This window comes from Lactuca saligna, chromosome 9 (assembly GCF_052625555.1).
Source record: "Lactuca saligna cultivar CGN05327 chromosome 9, ASM5262555v1, whole genome shotgun sequence".
Lineage (NCBI taxonomy): Eukaryota > Viridiplantae > Streptophyta > Magnoliopsida > Asterales > Asteraceae > Lactuca > Lactuca saligna.
This window is the reverse complement of record NC_136425.1, coordinates 45967579-45980293: the sequence shown is the minus strand read 5'-3', so window position 1 is coordinate 45980293 and position 12715 is coordinate 45967579. Positions and strand designations below refer to the sequence as shown.

General features: G+C 36.9%; 1 protein-coding gene across 1 annotated transcript; it reads right to left on the bottom strand.

The window, feature by feature from the left end:
* Positions 1-291: 291 nt before the first annotated feature.
* LOC145016299 (putative indole-3-pyruvate monooxygenase YUCCA10) lies at positions 292-1764 on the bottom strand. The gene is made up of 4 exons (XM_078974664.1): positions 1150-1764; positions 771-1004; positions 558-680; positions 292-465 (listed from the first exon to the last, which is right to left on the bottom strand). Exons 1-4 carry the CDS (start codon positions 1762-1764, stop codon positions 292-294), a joined length of 1146 nt encoding a protein of 381 aa, XP_078830790.1.
* Positions 1765-12715: the final 10951 nt, after the last annotated feature.

The window sequence follows — 12715 nt, the reverse complement described above, 5'->3', positions numbered from 1 at the left end:
GTTAATGAAAATGGATTTTTTTAACGACAAAATGTAATATACTCATAAATTATTTAAACGACCAAATTTGAACTCTACCTTTAGGCTAAAAGCTCTTAAATTGCATACTTTCAGTAATTTCATATAAATATAGAAACAAATTAGGTAACTTTCCATAAAAACATAATCTACAAAATTACCCTTATTATTAATGCGTCATAAAGAAAATATACATGTGGATGACTAAATCATTAAATTAGTACATTGTAGAAGACAAATCTACATTCAAAGGCTCGACCTTCCGATAAATGCTTATCTCTTTTTAACAATTTGGGAGATATCATTAGCAATACTTTTTGCATCATTTGAAATACCGAACAATCCAGCACCTGCAAATCCCACACAGTAAAGACCATGTTCCCCTTTCCAATGATTCGGGCTCTTACGTTGTGGCATTCCTTTTTCATTAAACAACCCTCCATCATGCTAAATAAAACCAAAAAAAAAAAAAAAAAAAGTTGGATTAACCATAAATAAAACCTTAAGTAAATATAAATCGCATCACTTTAGATATATACCTTAAGCCATTTCCTCACATTGCTTGTAAAACCAGTAGCAAAGACTATGGCGTCAAATCGTTTCTCTTGATCATTTGAAAACTTAATTTGATCACCTTTTATCTCTTCAATTGACTTCATTACCTTACGACACAAAGAACATATCATAAAAGTTAGTCATTGTTTAAACAGTTATGAATTTGTTATTAAAAGAAGATATCTAACAAGGTTTACCTCAATGTCTCCGGTTTTGATCCTTGCAACTGTTCCAACATCAATAACGGGTGATCTTCCAGTTTCTCGTTTAAGATAAAATGGCCCTTTTGTTGGCCTTTGTATTCCATATTTACAAAGATCTCCATACAACAACTTACTAAACATTAAAACAATTTTATCCACAAAACTAAACGAAAGATATTTCAGTAAATACATCCCGAGTTGCACTAACTCCTTTGGAAGCACATGTACCTGTCACAACAATAAACCATTAAAAATACATCGAACGCATTTTAAATCTGGATTTAATATATCACAAGTGCATAGTTAAACACCAAGTGGGAGAATATTTACATGATTAAATGTAAGATAACATGGAAAAAGAGAAAGAACGTACAGGGCTACGAACAACGATTGACGTTTGAGCACCCCAGTTGAACAAATCATAAGCGATTTCCATACCAGAATTTCCAGCACCAACAACAAGAACATTTTTGTATCCAAATTTCTTTCCATTTTCATATTTACTAGAGTGTATGACTGACCCTGTGAAGCTATCTAAACCATAAACACTAGGGATGAATCCTTCACAGTTTTCACCCGTTGCCACCACAAGAAACTCTCCGACATACTCTTCCACAAAACCTGAAACCCCGTTTTTGGCAATAACCATCCATCTATTTGTAACCTTGTCATACCATGCACTCTCGACACTTCGATTGTATAATGGATCTACATTAAACTCAGTAACATACTCATGCAAGTATTGAACAAACATATATTTGGGTACAAATGTGGGTGCTGAAACTGGAAATGGCATGTGAGGGAGTTCACAAAAGTTTTTAGCTAAGTGAAGCTTCAAACGATCGTAAACCTTCTTTTGCCATAAAGGTGCATAACAATCATCTCTCTCCAAAATGACATTTGGAATAGAGAGAAGATTGAGACATGCAGATGTTGCAAGTCCCGCAGGTCCTCCTCCTACTATCACAACAGCTGTTTCATGCTTCATCTTTATTCAAGCTCTTCAGTACTGTGGTTTTGTTCTGATGATTGTATGGGCGAATGGATATGATGAAGCAGACCATTCAATAACCCTTTATATAGGAATAGGGTGAACAGACAAACCAGACTAATTTTCCTTGATTCAAGGGACGGTTACATTGAAATTATTTTGTTCATATTGTTCTTAAATAGATGAATGAAATTGCATCATTCATCGAATTTGTCCCCGCTTTATTGGAAACAAGCGTTCAGAGGATTATTTACCGTTACAAAACTTCATTCGACAGAAATCTATGTGTTCATACCATGTTAAAACCGTGTTCAAACATGAGAAATTGAATTGATTTCAAATTTTACCACCATCAATTAAATTCGTTTCCTTATCTTATAATGTAATGTTGAAAATAAAAATATGAAAATTAATTAATGAAAACCCATATAATCTTATCTTATCAACTATTAAATATAAAAAGTAGTTTTGACCATATCCAAACCATTCAAAAGGACTGCCATTAAATTTGTATCGTAAACAAATTATTGTTCTTAGGAAACAAAACAAAATTTTGTAATGGTAATTTATTTATTTATTTATATTAAAAACATTGGAATATCATTATCAATACATATCAAAAACATAAACAAAAACAATATAGGTCTTAAACATCCATTTATTCTAGTGGCCTATATATTGATCTATCATCAGATCATCACTCCTATGCTCTTTTGTCACTATCTGTATATAAGAAACTGAGTGGGTCAGGTTTGAGAGCCAGGTGAGCACATATGATTTTCAACCCACAATAATTAATTTTATTAATTTCATCAAATTAAACAAAACGATTACACATTCCCGTTATCCTCACTTTCTGTCCCTAAAACATCTAAACTAAGGGACCCCCAGCCTAAGGATTTTTATCGGGATAACAACACTACTTACGGGATTCCTCAACAATACATGTCAAATAAAGCAACCATGAGGGGATGGAGTATACCTGGTGAACACTTAGTTCAAAAACACCTACCGGTTGTGAGTCTGCTAGCGTTCCACTAGACTGTCTAGAATAGTCTGTGGTCATCATCTATATTCCGCTAGATGACTAGATCATCTTAAACATCCAGGCCGCTCATCAATTTTATTTCCTCTTTCACCAATAATTTCATATACCAATCTTTACCCATCATAATCATAAGTATAAAATACATATACATTTTAAATAAAGTAAAACATGTATATTTTGTTCCTCCAGCATAAATATCAAGTACATATATAATATGCACACATAGCATGCAATTTATATTAAATACTTCATATTTATGTATAAGATGAAAGTAATTATACACTCACTTGTTAAAGTGATGACTCCAAACTCGAGCAACGCTTTGCTTCTAACAATTCTATTTTTCTTCGACGAAACCTAGTATCATTACCACTTGATTTTAGTCTAATATTTATTGTGACTACTTACGAGCGATATTGTTTTATAACTGCTAAATAATACTTTTCAAATACAGGGGCCAGACATGAAACATCAGAGGGCATGTCGATTTTGGCATTACAACACTTTTGAAATCCAACAACCCTATACGGTCCTTCAAACCAGATTCCTCGTACCACAAGCAGTTAAAATATATTATAATAACACTTTGTATATTAAATTTTATAATACATATACTGTTTACAGGTTCATAATAACGATATTCAATTTAAGCATAAGCTATACTTAAAGTAAAGTAAGAATAACTCACTTAGTAGGAGGTTTGGCTAGGAAACGGGCTCTGTGGGGGTAGAACCTCCGAGCCGAAAGCTCTTCTTCTTGGAGCCTTCTGGCACTTCGGGACTCGCCTCTAGAACTAAGGGAGTACTAGGGAAGGGGAGGGATAGCTTTGGAGTGTTGAGAGAAAAAGAAGGGTGAAGGTGTGAAGAATTGAGGAGAACGTCGCACCTATTTATAGGAGCTGGCCTCAGACTATGTTGGGCTTACTCCTCGGGGTATGTTGCGCGTACGAGGCTATGCTGCGTGTACGAGGGGGCAGCTGCCAATTTTCGGATGGGGCAACATGGAGGCTGCTGGACCACGCATGCGAGACCGTTAGGTGTAAAGATGGTTACGCGTTGCTTACACGTGTCCTCTCGCATCCTAACCCTTAATCTTCTAAATTCTGTAACTTTCGCATACGAGTTCCATTTTTGACGTTCTACATGTCAACGCGTAGGTGGCGATGTACTCTATGACTTTCGTTTATACCCTGTCGGCTAATTTTGACATTATTTTTTAAGTTATATTTTACCAACGCTGGACAGCTAAAGGCCGTTAAAAATTCATAACTTTGTCATCCGACGTCTGTTTTCATCTGTCTTTATATCATTTAATTCTTATTAACAAGATCTTAATTCTCGTTTAGATTGTGTCGACTAAAATTTGGTCGATCTAAAATTCAAATTCCGGGTTGTGTACTGCTATGCTAAATCTTAGCAAAATCATAACTTCGTCATACAATGTCAGATTTGGACGTTCTTTTTATGCACACTCTCGTTTTAATGTATACTATGATTTTCATTTAGGTCGCTAAGGCTAAAAAGTATTTTATTGTAAACTCACTTTTTACGATTCCCGGTGTCATGCTAGTTTTGCTACAAACTTCGTCATAACTTCTTCGTTATATGTCGGATTTCAACGTTCCTTATATCCCTAAAATCCCTGTTACGACTACTTCAATTCTTTTCATAGACATTGGGTCTATCTATTATTTTATTTTTGATGATTATTTTTATTATTATTTTATTACATCATTAATAGCAAGTATAATGCACATAAAATCACACAATTCACATAATACTCAAATAGTTCCTCTTCATTACTTCAAAATAGGTTACAGTTGTTGACCCTAAGTATTACATCATTAAGATAATGCTTAGCTTAGAAACAAGGATGTTACAATTCTCCCCTCCTTAGGATAATTTCATCCCAGAATCATGCATCATCAAACAGATGTGGATAGCGACTCATCATGTCACTCTCTGTTTCCTAAGTTAGGTTCGGCCCATTTGTTTGTTTCCATTACACAAGCACCAAGTTGACCATCTTGCGACATAACTTCTTTGTCTTATGGTCAACAATTGCTTCAGGTTCTTCAATTGGTCTCTTATTTTCATCCATCGTTAACTCCGAAATTTGAATTATATCGGGAACTTCTCCCGTAAATTTTCTCAAATAACACACATAGAAAGTGTTATTAATACCATCTAGTTCCTCTGAAAATTGCAGCTTGTAATCTTGGTTTTGAATCCTCTAAAGAACCTTGAATGGTCCAATAAACCTTGGACTCAACTTTTTTCTCTTTCCAAATCTTATAAGTCCCTTCCACGGTGAGACTTTGAGCAACACCGAATCTCCAACTCCGAATGTCATTGTTCGTTGCTTCTTGTCAGCGTAGCTCTTTTGGCAATCTTGAGCTGCCAACATCCTTTCTCTAATCACTTTTAGCTTTTCAGTAGTTTGATGGACTATCTCGGGATCCGTAAATTGTTTTTCTCTAGTCTTAAGCCAACAAGATGGCGTACGACATTTTTGTCCGTAAAAGGCTTGATAAGGTGCCTTCTTAATGTTCGAATGATAACTATTGTTGTAGGAAAACTCTACAAGGGGTAAATTCTCATCCCATTTACCTTGAAATTCTAGGGTACATGCTCTTAACGTATCTTCCAATTTTTGAATAGTTCTTTCTTTCTCACCATCAGTCTGCAGATGGCAGGCTGTACTTAAACATAATTTCGTACCAATTTCCTCTTGTAGACTAAACCTTGATGTGAAACAACTATCACGATCTGATACAATCGTTAAAGGTACACCGTGAAGTCTTACTACCTCCTTCACACAAGCATTTTCAAGCTCATCCATAGACCACCTCTTATTGGCTGCTATGAAGTGTGCACTCTTTGTGAACCAGTCCATGACTACCCAAAGCATGTCATGAGTGTTCTTCTTCCGGGGCAGTTTAGTCATAAAACCCATGGTGATGTCTTCCCATTTACTCATGGGTACAGGTAAATGTTCTAAACTCCTATACGGTTTCTGATGTTTTTCTTTAACTCTCGTGTATGTTGCACACTTTGCCACATATTTTGCAACATTGAGCTTCATCATCGGCCACCAGTAGTAAGGTTTCAAATCCCTATACATCTTAGTGCTACCAGGATGAATCGAGTACATGGTTTTGTGAGCTTCTTCCATCAAAAGATCTCATATTCCTCTCATCTTAGGTACCTAAATTCTATCTTGGAATACCTACAATCCTTGATTATTTGTATCGAATACCAATGTTTTGCCTAACCTTTCTTCCTTTCAGTCATTTTTCTCCAAAGCTTCTTCCTAAGATTTCTTGATGCTTTCCACAATTGTTGAGACAACTTCTATTATTAACGCTCTTGGCATTTTTCTTTCCAAGTTTACTTTTTGACTTAGAACGTCAGCTACGACATTTGCTTTACCAGGATGGTAAAGTATCTCATAGTCATAATCCTTGAGTAACTCTAGCCAGCCTCGTTGCCTCATATTCAATTCTTTTTTATCAAATATATATTGGAGACTTTTATGATCAGTGAAGAGTTTGCACTTTATGCCATAAAGATAATGCCTCATATCTTTAATGCAAATATTGCGGCTGCCAAGTCCATATCATAAGTGGGGTAGTTCTTCTCGTGCTCTTTCAATTGTTGAGATGCATACGATATCACTTTATCTCTTTGGGTCAGAACACAACCTAACCCAACTCTAGATGTATCGCTATAGACTACGAAGTCTTCAACTCCACCAGGTAAAGAAAGAATCGGTGCTTCACACAACTTCTTCTTTAATTTCTCGAATGCTTCTTCATGCTTCTCATTCCATGTATATATAGCTCCTTTATGGGTCAAAGCTATCAATGGAGCAACTATCGATGAAAAGCCTTAGATAAACCTTCGGTAATATCCAGTTAATCCCAGAAAGCTTCGAATCTTGGTGGGACTTTTTGGTCGTTCCCATTTCATTACAGCTTCAGTTATTGCTGGATCAACCATTATTCCTTCTTGGTTAACCACATGACCCAAGAATTGGACTTATCGAATTCAAAAATCACATTTGGAGAAATTTACATACAAATTCTCCTTCTTCAAAATTTCCAATACTTCTCGCAAGTGCTTGCCTTGCTTATACTAGCTTTTTGAGTAAATCAGAATGTCATCTATGAACACTATCACAGATTTGTCAAGGAATGGTTTACAAACCCTGTTCATCAAATCCATAAATGTTGTTGGAGCATTGGTTAGTCCAAATGACATAACCAAGAACTCATAGTGTATGTATCTCGTTCTGAATGTGGTCTTCTCAACATCTTGTTCTCTCACCTACAACTGATGATATCTTGACCTAAGATCGATCTTTGAGAAATAGCTCGAACCTTGCAGATAATCGAACATGTCATCAATCCTTGGCAATAGGTATTTGTTCTTTATCGTTTCCTTGTTCAGTTATCTATATTCTATACACACCTTCATGCTTCCATCCTTTTTCTTTACGAATAACATCGAAGCTCCCTAGGGTGATGAACTAGGTCTAATGAAACCATTGTCGAACAACTCCTAAAGTTGCATCATAAGCTCCTTCATCTCTGTTAGTGCTAACCAATATGGTGCTTTCGCTATTGGTGTCAATCCTGGAAACAAATCTATTCGAAGCTCTACTTGTCTATCAGGGGGTAATCTAGGAAGATCTTCGGGAAAGACTTCCGTATAGTCGCACACCACTGGTATTCTTTGTATCTCCTTCTTCCCCTTCTTTGCATCAATCACAAATGCTAAGTATGATGTGCATCCTTTGGACAAACATTTTATGGCTTTCATTAGGGAAATGATTGCATAATTTACTCTGCATTTATCCCCGTACACCATGAATGACTCTTTTCCAGGTAGGTTTACCCTCAACATCTTCTTCTTGCATAGTATATTGATATCTTTTGCACCAATCCAATCCATTCCTAGTACAATGTCAAAACCGTTCAACTTAATGTGCAACAACTCCTCGTAGAATTTATTCCCATTAAAGCCGATTATGATTTTTTAATACAATCACTAACATTTATGAAATTGCCACTAGCAACTTCTACAACTAGTGCACTATCAAGTTTATCTACAGGCAATGCTAGCCTTCCACCAAACTTATGCGATATATTGGAGGGAAATATATTTACAAGAAAGATACCTGAAGAAACATTTACTTCATCCCTTGCTGCTTCCAGGGTCGCCTGGAATGGTCTCGCCTTTGGCCTCGGTGGAATGTTAGGCCTTGTCGCCTCTTTCTTCTTCGGGAAATCCTTAGCAATATGTCCTTCTTCATTGCACCTGTAACATACCCTATTACTAGTTGTACACTCATTGGCATAATTCCCAGTCTTCCCACACTTGTAACCAGTCACCTCCTCACTACATTTTCCTAGAGTGCTTCTTCTTGCACTTCTCGCACCATCTTGCTTCACCTCCTCCTCCTCCTCCAAACTTCTTGGAACCAGACTTTGAGAATTTGCTTTTCTTGTTGGACCTTGAAGATCCATCAAACTTCCTATTCTCGCCAACTTCAAACTTGTTGGCGGCTCTACTCTTGATCATCTCTTCAACAAAATTAGTAGCTTAGATGGCTGCCACGAAAGTAGGTGCCTGGCGTACTGGAACAACATACTCCCATGGTAGTCCCTTCATATACTTATCGATTTTCATCAGCTCATCAGGTACAATGCGTAAAGCAAACTCCATTTTGTTTGTGAAGGCACGGTATACTTGTCAATGGACATGCTGTCCTTCTTTAGTGTCAGAACATGATTCTTTAGTTCTAGCATGTTTTGGGATGAAAAGAACTTGCATTTAAAGTGGACTAAGAACTCTGCCCATGTCAGTTGTAGTGGCTCATTGAGGCTTATGGTCTTCCCATAGGTGTTCCACTAGAGAACAATGCCACCCTTAAACTGACGTACTACAAAAGTGGTTTGTAGCTTGCCCTTGCAACCACACATTATGAAAGATAGCTCCATTTCAGAGATCCAGTCCATAACTTCGATTGGATCTTCTTTCCCAGTAAAATTTGATGGTTTGCAAGTCGTGAAGTCTTTGTACTTGCATCCATTTCTTTCAATCCCTTTATCTTGGTTATTTCTCGTAACCATTGGCAGTTCATATTGGCCAACGGTTCTACTATTGTTTCCTTCTTCTGACTGACCTTCATTAAGTTCGGGCTATTCAACAGGCACAGTAGGTTCATCCATTTTCTGTTGAAGTAGACACATTGTCTCTTCCATCTGATGATCCAACATCATCTGAATCATTACTTGTACTCCTTCATAGTGATTGGCTTGGGTGCATCTCCTACTTTTGGTTCACGCTCAATCACAGGCGGTTGATTAGCATTAACATTTCCTTTAGCTTTTCCAAAACCACTTCGGGTTCTCGTCATGTCGATCTATACACTAAAGTAGGTGAATTTAGATCTACATTTACGATAGACGTTTAATCCTCCTTGTTACTCCGAAAAGTTACATGCTAGTTCTAATACCGTAATTATATGTTTAGAATTCTGAACACATAAAGTTTCTAGACCCGGTCGACAACAGACCATAGATATGATCAAATAATAGCATATAAGGCATCTTTATAACATAAATCATTTAGCATATCTAAGCATTTTAGGCATCTTTCCTAAAATAAGCTAGTGCTTGTGTCTAAAATATAGTAGACACTCATCTCACAATCATTGCTTAACATTCTAAGTTTAAGTCCGAAAATCATACAAATTCCTAGTTCGCTTAAACTAATGCTCTGATACCAACTGTGACATCCCCAATTTCATAGCCATAAAAGACCGATTTATTTATGATTTATTTGAAAATCAGAGTATACTTTTGAAGAAATATGTTGCGGAATTTTCTCCCAAAAATATGATAAGGAAATTATCAAAGCATTTCCAATGAAATGTATTTTCATTATATTAAAAACCCCGAGATGTCATTGTCAATACAGATCAAAAGCATAAACAGAAACAACATAGGCCTTACAACATCTATTTATTCTAGTGGGCTATAATTTATTGATCTCTCATCACATCATACCTCTTGTGCTCTCTTGCCACTACCTGTATACAAGAAAATGAGTGGGTTAGGATTTGGAGCCTGGTGAGCACATAGGGTTTTCAATCAACAATAATTAAGTTTATTAATTTCATCAAATCAAACAACCCAATCATACATACCCGTTATCCTCACTTTCTGTCACTAAAGCATCCAAAGTAAGGGACTAGCGTAAGGGTTTTCATCAGCATGACAACACTACTTAGGGGATTCCTCAACAATACATGTCAAATAAGGAAATTATCAGGGGATTGGAGTACACATGGTGAACACTTCGTTCAAAAACACCTACAGGTTACGAGGCTACTAGCGTTCCACTGGACTGTCTAATATAGTATGTGGTCGTCATATATACTCCGCTAGATGACTGGATCATCATAAACATCAAGGCCTCTCATCTACCCATCTTTACCCCCAAACCGGAACCGCGGAAACGTTCGGGAGCGGATGACTTCATGTGGTAACGTAACAAATGAATACATGGTAAAGAAAGCAATACAACCATAATATATATAATTGAAACTTTACATTGTTTAAAAGTGTACATGTTCAAAATCAATTACAATACGATGTCAAAATATGAAATTAAACTGGCGCCGCAGCGTCCCTTCTCCAAAATCCGTTTGTTACCTGTAATTACTGAATCGCTGGGACATACAAGTAATTTTGAAAGAGTAGATCAGCATTTAAGCTGGTGAGTTTCATAAGTATTTAATGACAAGGTTTGTATGAAATGAAATGTTTTTGTTCCTTGTTTGCTTGTTCCTAGAAAATCCTATATTTTCTACTAGTATAAATGTAACCTTCTTTCAAGACCAATGTTTGTTTCTAGTAAATGTATGTACGTATAAAATTTCCAATACGTCTGAAAAACCCCATAAATCATTGTGTTTTTAATACTCCATGTGAGTTTTATAACCATGCTATTGACTAGAAATGCCTATACACAACGTTCTTCAGGCGTTGGAATGTTCTGACGTTTGTCACCCCAAATGGTGGACTGTAGCTAACAGTCAGGGCGCGGGTTGTCAAGCCTGTATAGATCTATACACAAACACCACGCTCCCCCTTCAAGGGATTCTGGTATATAATACAGGACTTGAAATGTGTACTCGAACGTACGTGAAGTTAATGTCTCACAAAACTTAGTATAAAACTGATTTACGTGTGAAAACGTTCATTCGTTATTGTATATGAAAGTATCTTCTTGAAATAGTATTTCCATGTATGTAAAATTTCGTAGTATTCTCGTAAAACTATACCTATTATAGTTTCCTAAAAGTGTGTTTCATTTGTAAAATAAACCCTTAGTGAAAATGTTCACTTGTTATGAAAAGTGTAGTTTTTGTAGTGCCAAAACCGACACACAAAAATGTAATATAAGCAAAGTATCTGATTTATATAAATACATAAATCGTTTCTCATTTCAAAAGATAAAATGTTGTCGTAGTATAATTTGCATATGAAAATTTCCTTATAATAGTTTTAAATCACGTGTGATTCCTTTGATAAAACGCGTATAGTGAAAGTTTATATAACACACGATAATAATCGAGTGTTTTACTTGTATTCCCCCCCCCCCCCCCTTTAAAAGGATGTAAAAGTACTCATAAAACATTTAAAAGTGTGAATTATAGGGGTATGAACTCACATGTAAGATCGGAGGTTCCGGGATGAAAACCGGACAGAATTTCGGCTTGCGAAAGTAGATTTCCTCGGTATTCTCGGGAATCTCGGGGGCACGAACGACCTTTGGGACTCGAGCAAATTGATAGGGGTTTCGGGGTACTGCGGGCACGGAAAACGAGGCAAGATCATGAGAGGAATGAGAGAAATGGGGTGTTTTTCCCGGAACCCTCGCATCTCTATTTATAGGGGCTGAGAGGCCTCGGTACACGGGGCGTACTTGTGTGTCATGCGTGACCGAGTCCTCGACTGCCTCGGCTTCGGATGGGACGGGTCGTGTAACAACCCGTTATTTCAAGTCAGTAAAAATCGAGTCCTGTAACCTCTTTGAGGAAGGAATTAGAATATCATCGAAAAATGAAGTATTCAAAAACTCTATTTGGAGTACACTATGTGGTAGGTATCGTCTTAAGGTTTCCAAACATATAAATAACACAAATATCCAAGTTATAACGAAGAAATTATGACCATTCTAAGTTATCCGACAAAAATCGGCAATACGAAGTTGCGTAAAAACGCAAAGTTTCAATAAAACACTTTCTGACCTTAGGTGTCTAAATGAAAGTCATAGATATCGTTAAACTACAAACATGTATAAAAAGAACGCTCAAATCGGACATCGTATGAATAAGTTATGGATTTTTAAAGAAATTCCTTAATCACGTCATTTTAATAAATAAATAATAAAAATAATTTCGGAATTTGCCAACGGAATTTAAATGAAAGTTGTAGATCGTAGTCTCACCTTCGCGGGGATATAAAGAACGTCAAAAACGGAGTTCGTATGAAGGAGATATGAATTTTTGAAGTTTGATAAATAATTTATATATAATTTTTTTTAAAAATTCGGTATTATCCGAAGGGGAGTCAGCCTAGGGCCGTAGTACGCGCCGCGTACCTGCGTACGCCCTGCGTACTCGAGGCCACGGCCTCAGATCGTCCACGTCGCCCCTATGCGAGCTACCCCCTCCCCCGTCCCGTCCGAAACGCTGCAACCGAGGATGCGGTCAGCGATGACGTCCCGTACGCGCCGCGTACGCACACTGCTCAGCCCCCCTATAAATAGCATGCGTGGGTTCCCAGGAAAATGGCTCATTCTCTCTCCTTTTCTTGCGTTTTAC